An 18,824-nucleotide genomic window follows, 5' to 3' on the forward strand; every position below is an offset into this window, starting at 1 on the left:
ATTTTAAAAACAAAATTAATTGGGCCCACATTATTAAAACAACTGATCTTTTTATTTTTTGGGCCTCCACATAAATTAGCCTTGCCCTTAAAATCTTCTTCATAGGCTGAGCCAAACTCACCTATCTGTAAACGGACTACACCATAAATAAACCTCTATAGATCGAAGTGTTGAGATCATCCGGTGGGTATTATTTTTATGAAAATGCCTATTTACATTCGAGCCAAAGAAATTAACGGTTTGGATTTTTGAGCAAGGTGGGCCACAATGAATTTTCAAATAAATACATGTTATGTGATGTTCATCTGTACGTGCAGCTATTTTTTTTTTTTAAAATGGAGTAACCATCAGTTGCTAGGGTCCAATGTAAATAGGCGGCACAATGAAATGGTCTCCTTAGGGTCACCCTGACCTTCCTATCAGTGGAGATTTGGATATGGTGTAGTTTATTAGGATCATCCAACACAGGCGATTTCTGGGTTACAACCGATTCACCTTGGGGCCCAACATATGAATGGATTGAATCTCCTAACAAGGAGGGGCCCAATGTATTTTAGGAAAATGTATGCACATACGCGTAGAAGCAGACACTACAATGGGACCCACAAATATGGCACAAAATAGAAGAAACTTATTTTTGGGAATGGCCTGTCTACGTTAGGCTGCAAAATGATTTAGATCTTTGAACAAGGTAGGTCCAACTCTAATAAAAAAAAAAATACTTGCATGTACTTATAAACAATTTCATTGGAGCCCACCTTTTCAAAGATCCAAACCGTTCATTTGGTAGGCCCCAACAAAAACAGGCCTTAGACCAAAAATTGAATGGTTTGGTTATTTTAAGTTGGGTAAATGTGATTTTTTTTAAAAAAAAAGGGAAAATTCTTAAAAAAAAGTGATTTTATCTAAAAATCTCAGAAAAGGGTTAAGTTGGCTAATTTCTCAAAAAGGGGTGAAACGCATCCCAAGGAGTGTTTTAGGACAAAAATGCCCTTGTGTTGGTTTTCCCTCCAAGAAAGTAAGCAACGGATCCCAATGCATTTCACCTAACATTTTGACCTTTTCCCACCTCTCTCTCTCTCTCTCTCTCTCTCTCTCTCTCCACAACAGGAACAGTTGAGGGGCCCCCCAAACTTCTCCTCCTTGGTGGGTTGGTGCCCAAATTCAACCCACTATGACAGAGTACCGTCCAGACCATAGGATGATCCAAGCAGTCCATTTGACAGGCCACATCGTAAATAGGTTGTGTCCCAAAAAACCATTTCCATATGATGATCCTAGCCCTCAGATATAAAGAGAAATTGCTTATTACGGAAACCTCTATACATTGGAGGGTTGTGATCATCCTATGCAAATGATTTTTGGGGCACAAGCGATTAATGTTATGGCCCATCAAATGGACGGCTCGGATCATCCTATGGTCTGGACGGTACACTTAATTTTAAAAATATGAGTGGGGCTTAAATTGGGTTAATGTTACTGTACGAACCACACCATAGGATGATCCAAACCATGGACAGCTTGGATCATCCTATGTTGTGGACGGTACGCTTCATTTGAAACATATAGGTGGGGCCTACGATTGGGCCTTAATGTTACTGTACGACCAACTCTATAGGATTATCCAAACCATGGACGGCTTGGATCATCCTATATTGTGGACGGGCCTTAATGTTACTGTACGACCAACTCCATAGGATGATCCAAACCATTCATTTGATGGGCCACAATGTAAATAGGTTGTGCCCCAAAAATCATTTCCATAGGATGATCACAACCCTGCAATCTATAGAGGTTGCAAAAGATGTAGTTTCTATTTAGAATGAAGGGCTAGGATTAGCCTATCGAAATGATATTTTGGGACACAACCTATTTACGTTTATGGCCCATCAAATGGACGGTTTGGATTATCCTATGGTGTGGAATGGGTGGGGCCTACGTTGTTCAAAGATAGGCCCACCATACCATCAACGGTTTCTGTTGGGCCCACCAACTATTCGTGTTGTGTGTGTATGGAGAGAGAGATTGTGTGAAACAACAATCTACCCGAAAGATCAAAAAACCACTATTAGGACATCTAAACTGTGAACGACCATAACATCTGATGCCCAATGAAATACTATTAGATTGTGTGAAGCAATATTTCTACTATGGAACAACTATTTGTACCTTGGAACCACTACATACTGGTAAATAGTGGTTCCTAGGTAAAATTAGTGGTTCCTAAGTATAATTAGTGGTTCTAAGTGTTTAAAACCGTATAAATACACTCATTCTCACTTTCTATAGTGGTTTTGAGTGCATAACTTTTTGTAAGCACAAATTAAACTCTCGGAACAAGTATTAGGCCATCTAAACTATGAACCACCATAAAATCTGACTGTTTAGACAACTGTTTAACCCATTGTTCATAAATTCATTGCAACTTTGACATCCACTGGAGTACTATTAGATTGTGTGAAGCAATTTCTACTCTAGAACCACTATTTATCTATTGGAACCACTACATGGTGGTAAATAGTGGTTCCTAGGTATAATGACTGGTTCCGAGTGTTTAAAGCCCAATAAATACAGTCATTCTCACTTTTTATAGTGGTTTTGAGTGCATAACTTTTTGTAATCACAAAGTAAACTCTCAGAACAAGTATTAGGCCATCTAAACTACGAACCACCATAAGATCTACCTGTTTAGACAACTATTTAACCAATTGTTCGTAAATTCGTTGCAACTTTGACATCCAATGAAGTATTATTAGATTGTGTGAAGCAATATTTCTACTATGGAACCACTATTTATACCTTGGAACCACTACGTGGTGGTAAATAGTGGTTCCTATGTATAATGACTGGTTCCGAGTGTTTAAAACCCAATAAATACAGTCATTCTCACTTTTTATAGTGGTCTTGAGTGCATAACTTTTTGTAATCACAAATTAAACTCTCGGAACAACTATTAGGCCATCTAAACTATGAACCACCATAAGATCTGATTGTTTAGACAACTATTTAACCCATTGTTCATAAATTCATTGCAACTTTGACATCCACTGAAGTACTATTAGATTATGAAGCAATATTTCTACTCTGGAACCACTATTTATAGCTTGGAACCACTACATGGTGGTAAATAGTGTTTCCTAGGTATAATGAGTGGTTCCGAGTGTTTAAAACCCAATAAATACCGTCATTCTCACTTTTTATAGTAGTTTTGACTGCATAACTATTTCAATCTCACAATTTAAACTCTCGGAACAAGTATTAGGCCATCTAAACTATGAACCACCATAAGATCTGAGTGTTTAGACAACTATTTAACCAATTGCTCATAAATTCATTGCAACTTTGACACCCAATGAAATACTGTTAGATTGTGTGAAGCAATATTTCTACTCTGGAACCACTATTTATACATTGGAACCGCTATTTATACCTCGGAATCACTACATAGTTGTAAATAGTGGTTCATAGGTATAATAGGTGATTTTGAGTGTTTAAATACTGGTTCCTAGATATCAACAGTGGTTCCGAGAGCAAAATATTACTTCTATACATTTCAATGGTGGTTGTAATTGTATAGACATGAATTTCATCCCGGTTTACTCTAAATAGAAACATAGAGGGCAATAGAGAGAGAGAGAGAGAGAGAGAGAGAGAGAGAGAGAGATTATGACAATACACCATAGCATTGTAAAGATGATGGTGACAATATGCCTAACAAAACCCTAACAAATCCCTAACAAATAAACAAGATGATGACAATACACCATAGCATTGTAAGGAACTTGTTAAACCTATGCAAATGTATTACAATGGACCTACCAGAGAAGCTTAGGTTTGATAGCCAAAGAAAAATAACGAGATCCAATAAAATCTAGATTTTAGGAGAGGGGAGTTTCACCTCTCTGCAATGGAATTTCAATGGATTTTTACAACAGACAATGGAGTTTCCTTTTGGTGTGGGGAAGAAGGAAGAAGAAGGCAAAAAAGTAAAAATGTTAGGTGAAATGCATTGGGATCCGTTGCTTACTGAAATTCCTTATGGCAATCCAAAAGGGAGGTGAATTAGTTTATTTGAATGTTTGTTGATTTTAAGAAGAGTAAATTATCAATTTTTTAATTCTTGCAACACATAAAAAATAACTAGGGTTATTAACATACCATTCACCATGAAGATGGAAGAGAGGTACGAGTCAAGAGACGAATCACCGGATTTTTGTAGTGGTTAGGGAAATCCCTACGTCCACTTTGTCGCTGATCTCCACTATATCCGATCCACTCCAAGCCTGAATCGGAGGGCGTCTTACAACACCAACACAGGGATTAAACCCTCTCACAAGCACACACTACAATGGAATAAAGGAAATACAATTGTACCCTTGGCCTCTTCTAGGCTTGATACACAAATGAGCACAAGAGATCTTTTATTGATAACACCCTAATTGAAAACCTCAATTTGATCACAAGGTGGAAGCTCAAGAATCACCTCACTAATTCAATATGACTCAGTTGATTTTAATGATCTTAAAAACTCAATATATATAAGGTGTGTTCTATGAGATCTTAATAAGAAAAGCATTGATATGATCAATGAGGAAAGATTGAAAACGTAATATTGATAAATTAGGAAAGATTCTTAGGTTTTTGGAAAATTCAACCCTGGAAGGTAGGTTCGGATGTCCGAGACTAGCTGTTACTAAGCAAGAAATTCAATTTTCGGACGTCCTACAAAACCTTCGGACGTCCGACCAAGTTCCAGTAGTTTTGGTTAAAATTCATTTGACATTTTTCTTCACACTCGGATAGCTGATAGAAATATCGGACGTCCGATTCGGACATCCGACCAACCTCTAGGAAGCCCGATATGATTCCAGTAGTTTTACAAACATCTCCCTTTATAATCGGAAATCCGACGAAAGCATCGGACGTCCGATAAGGACATCCGAGGTTTCTCTCGACAGTCCGATTTGGCTCCAGTAGTTTTACAGATTTTTGCCTTCATAAACGGAAATTCGATTAAATCATCGGACGTCCGAGACGGACATCCGAGATTTTTCTCGGCAGTCTGATTATACAGGGTAATTACGTTTTAAGATCAACTGAGTTTGTAGTTAACTTTTTGTGTAGCTTTTGAAATTTTATTGAGATCTTTTTGATATTGAGTGGTGATCTTGAGCCTTGCTTAGTGTCATTGAGGAATTCAACATACACTCTAAAGTGGAGAATTAACTCCTAACTCTAGACACTTTACATATCCTGTTGGTCTTGAGTCAACAGTCTCAAACTCATTCCTTTGAGGTCCCTGGTGCTTCTTGATATTTTTATCATCTTTCGTTGATGCCTTTGTCCGCTTGATTGATCTAGTGTACTCCTTTGAGTTTGATTCTGAAACACACATAAGCTACAAGACAACTTGTGAAATCGTATTTACAATCAATTAAGGTTTGTAATATATCAAAACTTAGGTGACTGTTGAACCCATAGGCTAACACTTACTTTCTTGGAGGGAAAACCAAAACAATGGCATTTTTGTCCTAAAACACTCATTGGGATGCGTTTCACCCCTTTTTGAGAAATTAGCCAGCTTAACCCTTTTCTGAGATTTTCAGATAAAAATCACATTTTTTTGAGAATTTTTCCAAAAAAAAAAAAAAAAATACTATGTGGTGTCAATAGCGTGTTTGCATGTTTTTTTAAAGAAAAGCAAGTTAGGCCCACCTTGAATCTAAACTTTTTAATTGTTGGCCCCATAGAGAGAGAGGTGGCACAAAAAGCAAGGCCACACAAAAAACCAACGAGAGAGTTCACGTGTTGTAACTTTGCAACCGGGAAAAATGGGAAAAAGGAGGGTTTATATCATTTATGTTGGGGTGAATTTTATCCGGCCCCAATCAGCATTCCTCTGGTGAAGCTATTATCTAGCGAGTAAGGGAGAGATATATATATACATATGAAAAGGAACAAAGATAAAGAATTAAAAGAAGACCAAGGTAATAAAAGAGCACACGTAAACGGAAATAAATAAATGTATACTAAATAGCTATATGTTCATAAAAAACCATAATAAAATAATATATAATCCCAGGTTGACTTTTTGTTAGTTTTGACTTATTGATTTAATTCATGAGAGGTGGCTGCTCTCTCATTCGAAAGCCAGGCTCAAAAATGGCTTTCCCCGAAATTGCCATGCAAATCCCTTCTCTTTCAGAACAAATCCCATCCAATACAAATCTGCTCTCCTTTGCTTGACTGGATTCCCTTCTGTCCAACTACTTATTTTGCTACAATTTTTATTCCTTATAAAGGTGAGTAAATTATTCCAAAGAACAATTCAAGATTTGCTGTATAATTCTCTTTCCCTTGTGTGTATGTTCTTTCAACCAAAGCTTCACTTACCTTCTTGAAGCTTCTCCCCTGTGTTTTTTTTATAGAGATTCTCATAGCTTTTCAGATATTCAGAAAAGAATTTCTGATTTCAGACCTTTCTGTGAGCTTTTCCTCAATCCAAACTATGGCTTTGTTGGAAAATTAGATGGGAATTTATCATTGTGAAGCTATCCAAATTTAATTTATCTGATCATTGGTTTTTTGGAGTTTATTTTTAAGTTTCTGGTTTCAATGTTCAAGTCTTGTTTTTTCTAACTAGTCTCTATCATAAATTGAAATCCAAACATGGCTTTCGTTTGGGTTTCTTGGTTATCTATTTATTTATTTATTTTTATGTGGGTGGTTTTCAGTGATAGTTTCCCTTTCTAAGGCTCCATGATTCGGATTTGAGCTAGTGGTTTTCAATGATGCAGATAATTTTGTTTTTCAATAAACATACATGTTGAATAAAAACTTCTGGTTATGGTAAAATCTGGTCTCGAATCTCCTTAGTTCTTCACACATTTTAACTCGATATTGAATTCAACTGATTATTACATAAGTTATTTCCAATTAGGGTTTAATGATGCTGAATTCTTATTCCTTTTTTGGGTTGCTTGTTATAAACTATTTGTGTGACCCGGGGTTTAGATATTGGAGAAAGATAAACCATGTGTATACTCTCTGGAAACGAACTCTGTACATTAAGCCAAATGGAAATACAAACACTTAACATAAACATGTAAAATTATGCAGATATTTCCAAACATGGAAATGATCTTCTAAATGATGTTCTTTTCTCCATTCTCTCAAATTTACGCTACTAAATAGGAAACCATAGAAACTTCCAATTTTTTTAACGGTTGTGAAAACTCCTTGATTGAACTATACATGGAAATAACTGAAAACGAGTCTGCTGTTGAGAAGTTTCTTCACTTCTTGGTATTGAGGATAGAAGATTGGATCCAATCCAAAATCTTCATAATAGTTTCACAACTCTCGATTCTGCAAGGGACGAAACCACGGAAGCTGTCTTCCCTGGAATCCGTGGAAAGTTGTTTGTAATTGCAAATATGATTCCATCCACATCCACAACCGGTCAAATCCTTTTGTGCCTTCTCTGACCAGTTTCTATGGCGGAACAAAATAATGCCCCACATGAAACCTGACCCGTCTCCGTTGTTCTTAGACCTTTGTGTTCACAGCAACCTCTTTTCATTTCGTCACGAGAAATCCAAGCTCCGAAGCTCCCGTTGCCACCTTAACTGCCTCTACTCTCGGTTTGCAAGCAACCTTTAACAATCACCAGCAAGAGAGTTTTTCACATACCTCTAACAATGCGGATTCACGACATTTCGTTACTGGAAAATAGCCTTCTGATCATTGTGTTGCCATCCTCAAAAGAGATCCTTTTACATTTCATTTAGGATGTGAAGAATGTGGTGATAGCACCATATGTTATTTTGGCTAGGTGACTCACAAGCCACCAAAATTAGACAATTAACCCTTGAGGATATAACATCAAATGATACTAGGATACATAGTATGTGTATGACAAACAAAATTAAAGATGTTAACATATGATTATATGTGTGGATGGCATATTGTTCTTTGCTTTTGATATTAATAATATCAATATATTTTGAGAATCAAAATTAGACATAAAAGACATGGTGTTACAAACTTACAATTGTGGTCTTGGGAATTAGAATTATGAAAGAAAATGATGACCTACCGAGTTCTACACATGTGACATGAAAGTTGTAATAGTGGTAAAACTGATTCTGAGTTAGAGAATGCCAATAGTATCGGTGGTTTAATATTTACCATGATATGTAATAAACTTGACACAATATTTGTATTAAATAAACCTAATTGGTTTATTAATAGTCATGGTTGGTTGCATTGGCACGTAATATATAGATTTTAACATGTCTTAAAAGAATTGACTATAGATTGTGTATCCTGTAGTAAAAGAAGGATACATACGTGCCAATTAAAATCTAGGCATACATTAATGAGTGATTGGATATGCACATATGGTAGGGGACTTATCTCCCGGGCCTCTAAGAATCAAGGATTTATAGGTAATTCCACTATGGAGCCAGAATTTGTTGTATTGGCTTCTTGCTATAAAGAGGCAATGCGGCTAAGGAATTTTATTAAAAATTTCAGTTTGGCCTAATCCAATGCCACTTATATCTTTATATTGTGATAGTAAGTTTTGCACTATACCACCACATTCCAAAGGTCTCTCGAGAAGATTGATGGTGTAGCTTACGCCAATATCAAATAATCACCGATGATGGAACCTCAATTCAATGCTTGAGGAGACATCAAGTCTTGAGTTCAATGGGTCCAAGTACACAGAGTGGTTGCAAGCACTATAATATAAATGATTTGTTATCTTAAGGGAAAGTGCTTGGTACACGTAATGTGTAAAGGAAGAGGCTGAGCGTATGGACTCTTAATAGGCTTATAACATGGTGTTGTAGTGCTTTAGTTACAAGGGCACTTTTGATAAGCTTACCTATATGAGTGTGGGATTGGTGCCGCTTTCTATGAGACCTAGCTAGTCTCTAGAGTCATCATGAAACTAAGATATAGACACAACGCCAATACTTGTGTCGGCTTTTAAAAATTACCTAAGGAGAAGAAAAGTTATGTGTGAAATGTTTCCAGTTGGTTGAATAGAATCACTAGTTCAAATTGATACGTCTACTATGCAATTCTGATCAACTTTAATATGTTCTCGCTAAGTGAAGGTTCAAATCGAGAGATACTTTAAATTATGTATAAGAATTCCAAGTTTGATGAGATAATCATTTCCTTTGATTTTGAAAATGGTGGATGATTGTTAGTGATTTTTAAAATAAAAGTGTTTGTTGAAAATGAATTTTGAATTAAAAACGATTTTTTTTAAAAATAAATTCACAAAATTATTAATACTAAGAGAATTACATTGGGTACATAGTATGATTAGTCAAGAGTATTCTCCTGATCTAACGATAAAACAAAAAGAATTACTCTTAGTTACATCATAATAAGCTTGATCTGACGGATCTCTTAATCGAACTACTTCTAAATCCACCACTGAAATTTCTTTTCTCCCAACCTCCTGAGTGCAAGGAAAGGCTCAAGGGAAGGATATCACCAAAGCGAATGACCCAAAAGTCTCTCAAGTCAAGGAGAATCAACTTCCAAACAAATGCTCTAAAGCTTCCAATAAAAGATTATTGTCTATAGCGACCACAAGTGTTGAAGCATAGTGAAGATCTTCATTGTGTTCCTCGCTGTCATGCTGCCTCCAGAGTAATAAAATCCACCTTCTTCAAGAACTAAACACCCTCTAAGTTAACCAACCATCTTCTTTCCGACCATACGCATCACATCCTTTTGACTATCTCACCTAAAACTGCCACCATCTATCAAGTTTATTCTTCACCAAAAAAACACCTCTTCCATAATTCTAACCCCAACTAATCTTCGATCAAACCTCTTATCACTTCTCAACTCAACTCAAGAAAGTCTTTGTCCCAAACTAGTTGGGGTCGACTAAATGAATCCTTTAGAAAAAAATTCATGAAGAAGATAAAAGGAAAAAATTCAAGCCTTTGTCACAGCCTGTCCCAAGCTAGGATAAAGGAGGAGGGTTTGCATCAGGTTGGCAGCCGGCCAAAAAACTTTGCCACTCTTCTATGAAATGAATTCAAACCTCTTATCACTTATAAAAGAAAAACTATACCACCACATTGCAAAGCACTACACTAACTATCTGTATCACATCATTCCCATAATATCAACAACCTAAAAAAAGATAACCAAAAAGCAAAAACCTAACACCAAGACACAAAACCTAATTAAAAAGCTGACTATCTATAGGAGAGGGGCCAGATGATAGTTCCTTTAGGGTTCACGACCCTCGGCCCCCTTTACCTCAACCCGCATCCCGGCCTCCTGTTCATTTTGGTTCTCCCTTCTTTTCTTTTTTTCCCCTTATCGCCATAGCCACGAACATTTTTTTGTAGCCTCAAAGTCATCCATAGCCTATCCCGAAGGCATCTCTTATAGCCAACATTTCATCAAATTCTTCAGAGGAATAACCATTGTCCTCTACCCCCCTGAATATTGCTCAATCATTTGGCCTTTATCTCTACCTTCTTCTCTCCTTCCCAACCGTTCTCGAACTTCCTGACTTACTTTCCTATTCAGCGAGTCCTGAGACTCTTTAGATTCCTAAACAAAAGCTGCAGCCAATTTTTCTAACCTTTCTATCTCTGCCGCCTTCTCCTCCTCCCATCGCTGATGATGAGTCCTCCTTTGCCTCTTTTTTGGGTCTTGTCTGTACTACTTTCAGGTCTATAATCAGTGACTAGTTTCTATTCCTTGATTCACTTGCTTGTTGTTATATTTTCCGCTTTATTTTGTCATATTTTCACTCTCTGCCTTCCTCTCTTGGCCCTATATTTTATTTTAGTATTTAGTGGTACTTTTGGGATGTCATTAATCAGTGACTAGTCTCTTTTTCTCAATGCATTTGTTTATGGTATCAATACACACTGGATGGCAAAAGACCTGAAAGTTTACCCAACATTCTTTCTTCCGCTTTTCTCATTTCTTCCTTTCGAGTTCCATCACCTTTTTCTTTTTTTCTTTCTTATGGTGGAGCTCTTTCATTACCTGCATTTCCAAGATATTTTTTTCTTCTGTCATCCCTTTTGCAAAAGAAAAGTTACAGAAATGGGTAATGCACTGAAATTCGAAATGCCATGGATCCATGTTTCATAACCTGAATTTGGAGGCAACTCTTGTTTTCAAGTAGAAATGGAATGAAATTGCAATTTATCAGGGCTTTAAGTTCTAATAGCTTTCTTTATAATCTTAGCTTACAGAAATGGATTTTTGTTTTGTTTTGTTGTTTTTTTGTATCTGGGTATTGAATCAAATGACTGACCTCTTGTCTTTTTTAATTCCTTTGTTCTGGGGAGTTTACAGTTAGAGATGGCTAGTGTTAAAACCAATGTGATCAGATCCCAGAAGAGCTATTTTGATGTTTTGGGGCTTTGCTGTTCATCTGAGGTTTCTCTGATTGAAAAGATTTTGAAGCCATTGGAAGGAGTTGAGAACGTTTCAGTGATTGTACCTTCAAAAACAGTCATAGTTGTCCATGACAACCACTTTATTTCTCAGCTTCAGATAGGTAAAATTTCCAAGAGCACTACTTCTGTTCACTGGAAAATTACCATACCATCCACACTTTTCTATATATTGACCCGAAAAGAACAGACCACATAACCATAATGCCCTTTGAGTAGAAGTTTAGCAATTTGATTCAGCTTAAATTGGTTTCCAATGAGAAAGAATATTGACAAAACACTTTTTTGTGAATTCTAATAGCCTGTGAGATCCAAATAGGAAAGTGTGAATAAAAAAAAAATAGTGCAATTATCAAAACATGGAAGTGTCGATATCATTTCCTTGTTTCTATTCAGTTTATTGGAATACAAGAATATTTAGTAGTTTAGCATTTTTTTTCTGTCCCTAAAATGGGGAATTCTTCAATAGGGCTTAGCATTGTGATACAATGAGACATACTGAAAAAAAGTGGGCCTCACATTGGTTGACCCAGACCACTCATTTGATAGGCCCTACATTGGATATCCAATGACCCAAAAGTCAAGTCCAATCTGAAAATTCTTTTTGGCAGATTTTGTCTTACTCATTAATTCATCTAACATGGCTCTCATCACACGCAAAAGCCGGTCGAGAAATGGCCGGCTTTCCACGAAAGTGGCAAGTAAATCCCCTAATAATATGTATTTTGGCTGAAAATGCAGATCAAAATATGCTTTATTAGATGTTAGAATTGTCAGATTTTCGATGATTTTTGGGCCATTGCTGATCCAACATAGTTCACATCAGATGAACTGTTTTTTTTTTTTGATTGGCAAGCTGGGGTTAGGCAGGATCCCAATATCTGCGCCTATAACAGTCCCCCCAGGCCTATACTGGATAAACACAAAAGGAGAACCAACATCAGATGAACTGTTAGGATCATTCAAAGGTAATACTGGATATTTCTCATTAAATTACAATGAGGCTCCCAACCGAAAAACTCTTCCACTAAAACTGAAGTATCACACATTCAGTATTGCCCTGATTTTTGTTGGTAATTGAAATATGTTGTAATTTGGTCAAGAATAATCACATTGTTTGATAATATTATCTCTGTTTCTATGTATCTATGTTTCTGATTGATTTCAGTTAAGCTACTAAATCAGGCGAGGCTCGAAGCAAATGTTAGAGTATTTGGGGAAGAAAAAAATGGAAAACATTGGCCAAGTCCTTATACATTGGCGTCTGGATGTTTACTCCTATTGTCACTTTTTAAGTATCTTTTTGCTCCACTGTATTGGCTCGCTCTAGGAGCAGCAGTGGTTGGCCTTCTACCGATTATCCTGAAAAGCATAGCTTCGATCCGTAGTCTCTCACTCGACATCAATATTCTCATATTGATCACAGGTAAATTCTCCACCAAAATTTTCCCAACCATCCTTGAAAAATGCTGAGGGTAATTTTTTCATGGTAATTCTAGTCTTGATTGCTTGAACAATGTTACCAAACCAAGTGGGTGGCAATACCATCTTGCTTTCAATCACATTGACATATACACATTGATATTTTTACATTAGGCCCCATAAAATGGTCGTAGAACAAATCTCACACTCATTTTCCACTTGAAAACGCCCATTTTACTTCGAAAGAAGTAGAGACTTAATATGTTATTTTACCAATTAATTACGCCCATTTTACTTCGAAAGAAGTAGAGACTTAATATGGTATTTTACCAATTAAACCAAGTGGGTGGCGGTATCATCTCTCAGTTTTCATTTCTAATAAAAGTTACATTATATTCATTGATATTTTTGCAGTGGGTGGTACGATTGCGATGAGAGATTACACCGAAGCAGCGTCTATTGTCTTCCTATTCACAATTGCTGAATGGCTTGAATCAAGAGCTAGTCACAAGGTCTGTCTAATACGCCACAACTTAATTTTTCTTCCCTTTTTCTGTTTACTTCTTTATGTTTTTGTCGGGGTGCAACTCGGGTCGGGTTGAGGCCAACCCGACCTAACCCGAGGAACCCATTTTTTCAACCCAACCTGATTTTCAACTCGGCTGGGCTCAACCCGACCCAACCCGATTTCCAATTCATGCACATATCTTTTGTGGGCCCCACTATTTTTTTTTTTGCTCACATTCCTACACAGGCGCCCACCATAAAAAAAAACTATTTGTAACTGAACTGAAGGATACATTTATGTTGAAATTTAAGCACATTTCTAGCTTCAATGGGAAATGTGTTAAGTTAAAATTAGGTTTTCAGCACATTTAAGCACATATCGGAATTGGAAATCAGGTTTCGGGTCTGGTCGGGTCGGATTGCCCAACACCCCAACCCGACCTAACCTGATTTCCAATTCGGGTTGATTTCTCCCAACCCAACCCAACTCAACCCGATTTGAAAAAAAACCCAACCCAACCCAACCCAAATTCGGGTTCAACCTGCCGGATTCGGGTTGCACCCGACCCGAGTTGCACTCCTAGTTTTTGAGCCAAGCAGGACCCGCTGCTAGACCCGGCAAAAAGTGACCCGGACCAGCGGGTCGACCCGGCCCGTCAAAAGGTCCGGGCCGAGTGGACCCGCGGGTGCCTGTGAAAAAGAGGAGTAAGTGTTTTTCCGTCATAAATTCCTGGACGAGAAAGTGGAAAACTGTGCAATAAAAATTTGCTTTTGAAACCTGTGCAATAAAAAACTATGCTGCAATAAAACTGTGGAATAAAAAATTGTTTTTGTCAGTCCTCTCTCTCTCTCTACTTAGACTTAATTGGAGGTGGAAAACTGTGCAATAAAAAATTGTTTTTAAACCCAGCCATCAGTCCATCACAAAACGTCAGTCCCCTTTTTCCCTCTTCTAAATCAGAAAAGCAAGAGGGGTGGAAATATCATTTTCGGTTCAGGGCATTTAGAATACAAAAATTCTTTAAAAATGCGGGGGTCGACCCGGCCCGTACGGGTCCACACTTAGTAACCCGTAAAATTTTACGGGTCATTTTGACCCGGCCCGTCCGTTTGCCAGGTCTACCCGCTGCTACTCTCTTTGCACTAGAAGGGGTTTGCACTAGAAGGGGCCAAGGACGAAAAAGGGGGTGCATATATCATTTCCTTTACAAAATAAGAACAAAGCTGAAGGTCCAAGATGGTCAAAAAATACAGCCAAACAAAGGGAAAAAAACAAACTACTGTACTTTATATTTTATTATAGGGATAATTACATTTACACCCCCTCTAGTTTCTGACACATCCACTTCAACCCCTATAGTTTTAAAAGTGACAAAGACATCCCCTCTAGTTTCGTTTTGTTATAAGTATACACCTTCCGTCAACTGGCCGTTACGTTAACCCGACGGAACCGTAGAAAGTAACCAGGGTTAATATTTTATGGACCAAAATCCCCCATATCTATGTTCTCTTTGTATAAGGCATTTACAGACCGTTTTTTTTTAAATATCTGAAACACCACCCCGTCCAAATCCTCCACCACCACCAACACCACCCCCGGCACCACCTCTTACACCACCACCCGCACCGAATCCGCCACCCTGTCCGGACCCACCACCAACTCCACCACTGCCCCCTCCACCGCCACCCCCAATGCCTCCTCCTGCACCACCTCCTACACCACCTCCTACACCATCACCCGCACCGAATCCTCCACCCTGCCCGGATCCACCACCTCCACCACTGCCCCCTCCACCACCACCCCCAACGCCTCGTCTTGCATCACCTCCTACACCACCACCCGCACCAAATCCTCCACCCTGCCCTTATCCACCACCAACACCACCTCCTCCACCCCCTCCAAATCCTCCACCACCACCCACACCACCCCCAGCGCCACCTCCTACACCACCACCCGCACCGAATCCACCACCGTGTCCTGACCCACCACCACCACCACCGCTAGCACCACCACCGACTCCACCACCCGCACCAAATCCAGTTCCGTCGAGTAAAAACCCAAAGATAAAAAACCTAACTGTTGTTTTCTTCATTTCCAATCAACTTAAAACAGAGGGCAAATGGGTCATTTCACGCGCGCTGTTTGCACCGTCCAGTGAAAAAAACCCAACAAAACTAGAGGGGATGTAAACTAGAGGGGGTGTAAATGTAATTATCCCTTTATTATATACACCTCCTTATGTTGGATAGATAACCCTCTTTTTTTTTTTTAATGACAACTATTTTAGACTTTTCTTGATGTCTGACTATTAAAGATAGAAATGTGCAAGATTTGCACATCTCCCAAAACAGTAACAGAAGCTGTCACATGGCAGAAATTTTGGAGATAGAAACATGCAAACCTTTCAGATTGTTATCTTCAGAATGTAAAACTCCCCATGGCCATTCTTGGCTTGGGAGACTCTATTTATAAATAATAATCCAAATAACATATTGGAAAAATACACATGGAATGATATAAAATCACATACATAACTACTATATTGAAAGATTTGCATATCACTTCTATTTACAACAAATTTAGGATTGTTAATACGGAACTTAGCCATAAAACCATAAAATGTACCTTCGTAGGATGCCTTGAGAATTCCAAGGGTTATGGATTTGTGATTCATCACGACGATGGGTCAATGAGACAAATCGAGAGTAGAGATGCTCATTTTTGGGGAATTCCAAGGGTTATGGATTTGGGGAAGATGTCGGCTGATTGATATTTTGGTGGTATGAAGGTTAGTTGCTCTAACAAGGTGACAATTGAGTTCAATATTTTTGGTCTGTTTGTGAAAGACCGGATTAGTTGCAAGGTGAAGAGTAGCTCGATTGTCACAGTGTAAGGTGATTGGTGAGTGCTGAGGAATGCCAAGGTCATTGGGCAAGTATTGTACCCACTGAACTTCACAAGTTGCCATAGCCATGGAATGATATTTTGCCTCTGCAGAAAAACGGGATATTGTGCTTTCCTTTTTCGTTTTCCAAGAAATGGGTGGTTGGCCTAGCATGATTCAATATCCTGACGTGGACTTCCTAGTCATAGGTCAACTTGCCCAATAGAAGTCATAATAGGCACTCAGCTATAGAGAACATGAGGAGGGTAAGAAGTGGCCCTGTCCTGGAGTTTGATGCAGGAGCATCCCTGGAATCTCTACATTGGCCCTTCCATGCTCGTAGTATAGTAGTTTTAGCATTTGATGCATTAGCCTAGTGGTAGGTTGGTGAATTTGATCATTTTACATGTCTTTTGTGTCTTTTGGTTCAAGTAGGGGTAGTTTGGTTATTTTAGCATCACTCATGGTATTTTGGTCATTTGATATTAGTTAGGGGCATTAGGGTCATTTTACTTTGTAATTGGCTATAAATAGCCATTCCCTCTCATTTGTAAATGGTTGTTGAGTTTGAAATTGAGTAGAGATTCTTTTTTTTTTTGGAGAGGTTTGGGAGGGTTCTCTCTTCTCATCTATCTTTGTTTTCTTTCTTGTGAAATTGGAAACAAGATTAGGTTTTTTCTAATCTTTTCTCCTTTTTCTTCACTTTATATCTTGTTTCATGCAAGATTTATCCCTGATTTTAGATTTCTTGCATCCCTTTGCAAGAATCGACACTTTCCATTGAAGATCCGATCCTTTCCCAAAGATCGATGAAGGTGCTTCCGCAGCCCCTACATCAAATGGTATCAGAGCTCAAATCGCCGAAATTTCTTCATTTCAGCCGATCTTGGAATAAATTTGCAGAGATCTGATGCAATTTGTGGAGAACATCTGGTAAAATCAAAGAAAGTGTGTAGATCGGTCATATTACTCTGTTCTTGGTGGAAAAGTTGAGTAATTTTTCAAGATCTGTTGCAGATAAGTAATCTCATCATCTTAATTGTCGTTGATCTGAGCAATTGAAGCCTCACGAGATCCAGATCGTTCTTCACTTGAGAACATCTTCTTCCTAGTTTCACGAGAATAGTTCCTGCTCAAAAGATTCTATTTTCGTTCATTTTGAGCCTAGGATTGAAACTCAGAGCCATTGATTGAACAAAAAAAATCATGCTTCAAGTTTAAAACAACCAATCATGCTGTGCACACGGTTAGGATGGAGTAGGAGTATGCTCTTTCACATGCACACAAATACTTGTGTTGTTGAAAGCAATTGCTAAGGCCTACATGCTGTTTGATGATTTGTTTCAAAGGTACTAGATCATTGCACGACTTGAGCAGCTGCAATTGAATAAATGAAAAGCTATTGGAAGCCGAACCAGTGCTGCTCTGAAATTCTACCCAAATAGAACTCTGAACTCCAACTGAAATCATCCATGGCCAATTCAATTCAGTGTTGAAACCAGCTGATATTACTGTTGTTTGCCCAGTACTTGTTAGAACTTAAAGCGAATTTATCACTCACAGTTCTACGCAGTCTAAAGAAAATAACATGGCTGCAAATACATCATACTACAATCAGCTCATTTCACAACTTTTGGAGGGTGAGAAGAGACTAAGTACTGAAATACAAGGTTTTAAGCAACAACAAGAGCGGCTCGATTCATTGCACCACAAGTCCCTTCCCATAAGTAAGCATGCTTTTCAAGAAGGGGAGTGGGATAGGTATATGGAGGATGAATGTGAGCATGACTCTTTCTATCAAGCAGCCCCTAGATTCTCTTTGAGCGTGTATGGCGATAAATGGATGGAGATCCCTGAGCTTTATTGGGGAATGGAGGCCATGGAAATAGTAGAGTGGGTTCATGAAGTGGAGGAAGAGTTTGATTCCAAGAGAGTACCTCCTAAGGATCAAGTGCCTAAGGTTGTGGCAAGATTTAGAGACCGGGTCAAGACTTGGTGGTGATCATTGAATTACCGGCGACGGGAATTAGATGAACTTCCAATTCGGACTTGGGAAGAATTGAACAAAGAGGTGGCACGACAATTTCTTCCTTATGGATATCACTATATGTTGAAATCAAGGCCGAGAGTTGCTATTCTTTCACCTCCACCTACATCTCAACCACCGTCATCTAGGGTACTTTCTTACTCTTCTTTTATTTTTGCACCTTCCACTTGCTATATAAATGATCATTACATCCAAGGCCGCCATGAGCTAATACATAAGCAAGATATTAAAGAGGAAAATGAGCATAACAGTCATTCACAAATTGAAAGCCAAGATGAGGCCGAAGAGGTCATTGTTTTGGAACCAGGTGATGAAGGCATTGAGCTAGATGATGTTGGGAGTGAGATAAATGAGCTAGAGGTGGATACTACTCATGAAAAAGCGGTCATTGATAAAGAGGACAGCATAGTGCAGCAACTTCGCATGGAACAAAAGGAGAATGTCCAAGTTGTTTCCCTGATTGACATTGATGATGGGTATAACAGTCATGATGAATTTGATGAT

At 38.3% G+C, this 18,824-nt stretch overlaps 1 protein-coding gene across 2 annotated transcripts in view; it reads left to right on the plus strand.

The window, feature by feature from the left end:
• Positions 1-6,162: 6,162 nt before the first annotated feature.
• The window catches only part of LOC143878533 (cadmium/zinc-transporting ATPase HMA2-like), a 46,808-nt gene continuing 34,146 nt past the window's right edge, over positions 6,163-18,824 (plus strand). For both annotated transcript variants that reach the window (XM_077380803.1, XM_077380804.1), the window contains exons 1-4: positions 6,163-6,302; positions 11,359-11,563; positions 12,628-12,885; positions 13,296-13,393. In XM_077380803.1, coding sequence (XP_077236918.1) covers positions 11,365-11,563; positions 12,628-12,885; positions 13,296-13,393 — 555 coding nt within the window. In that variant the 5' untranslated portion in view covers positions 6,163-6,302; positions 11,359-11,364. The remainder of the gene's footprint in view (positions 6,303-11,358; positions 11,564-12,627; positions 12,886-13,295; positions 13,394-18,824) is intronic.

Source organism: Tasmannia lanceolata, unplaced genomic scaffold (genome assembly GCF_043159265.1).
Source record: "Tasmannia lanceolata isolate RefF3 unplaced genomic scaffold, GAP_Taslan_0.1 ptg000006l, whole genome shotgun sequence".
NCBI lineage: Eukaryota > Viridiplantae > Streptophyta > Magnoliopsida > Canellales > Winteraceae > Tasmannia > Tasmannia lanceolata.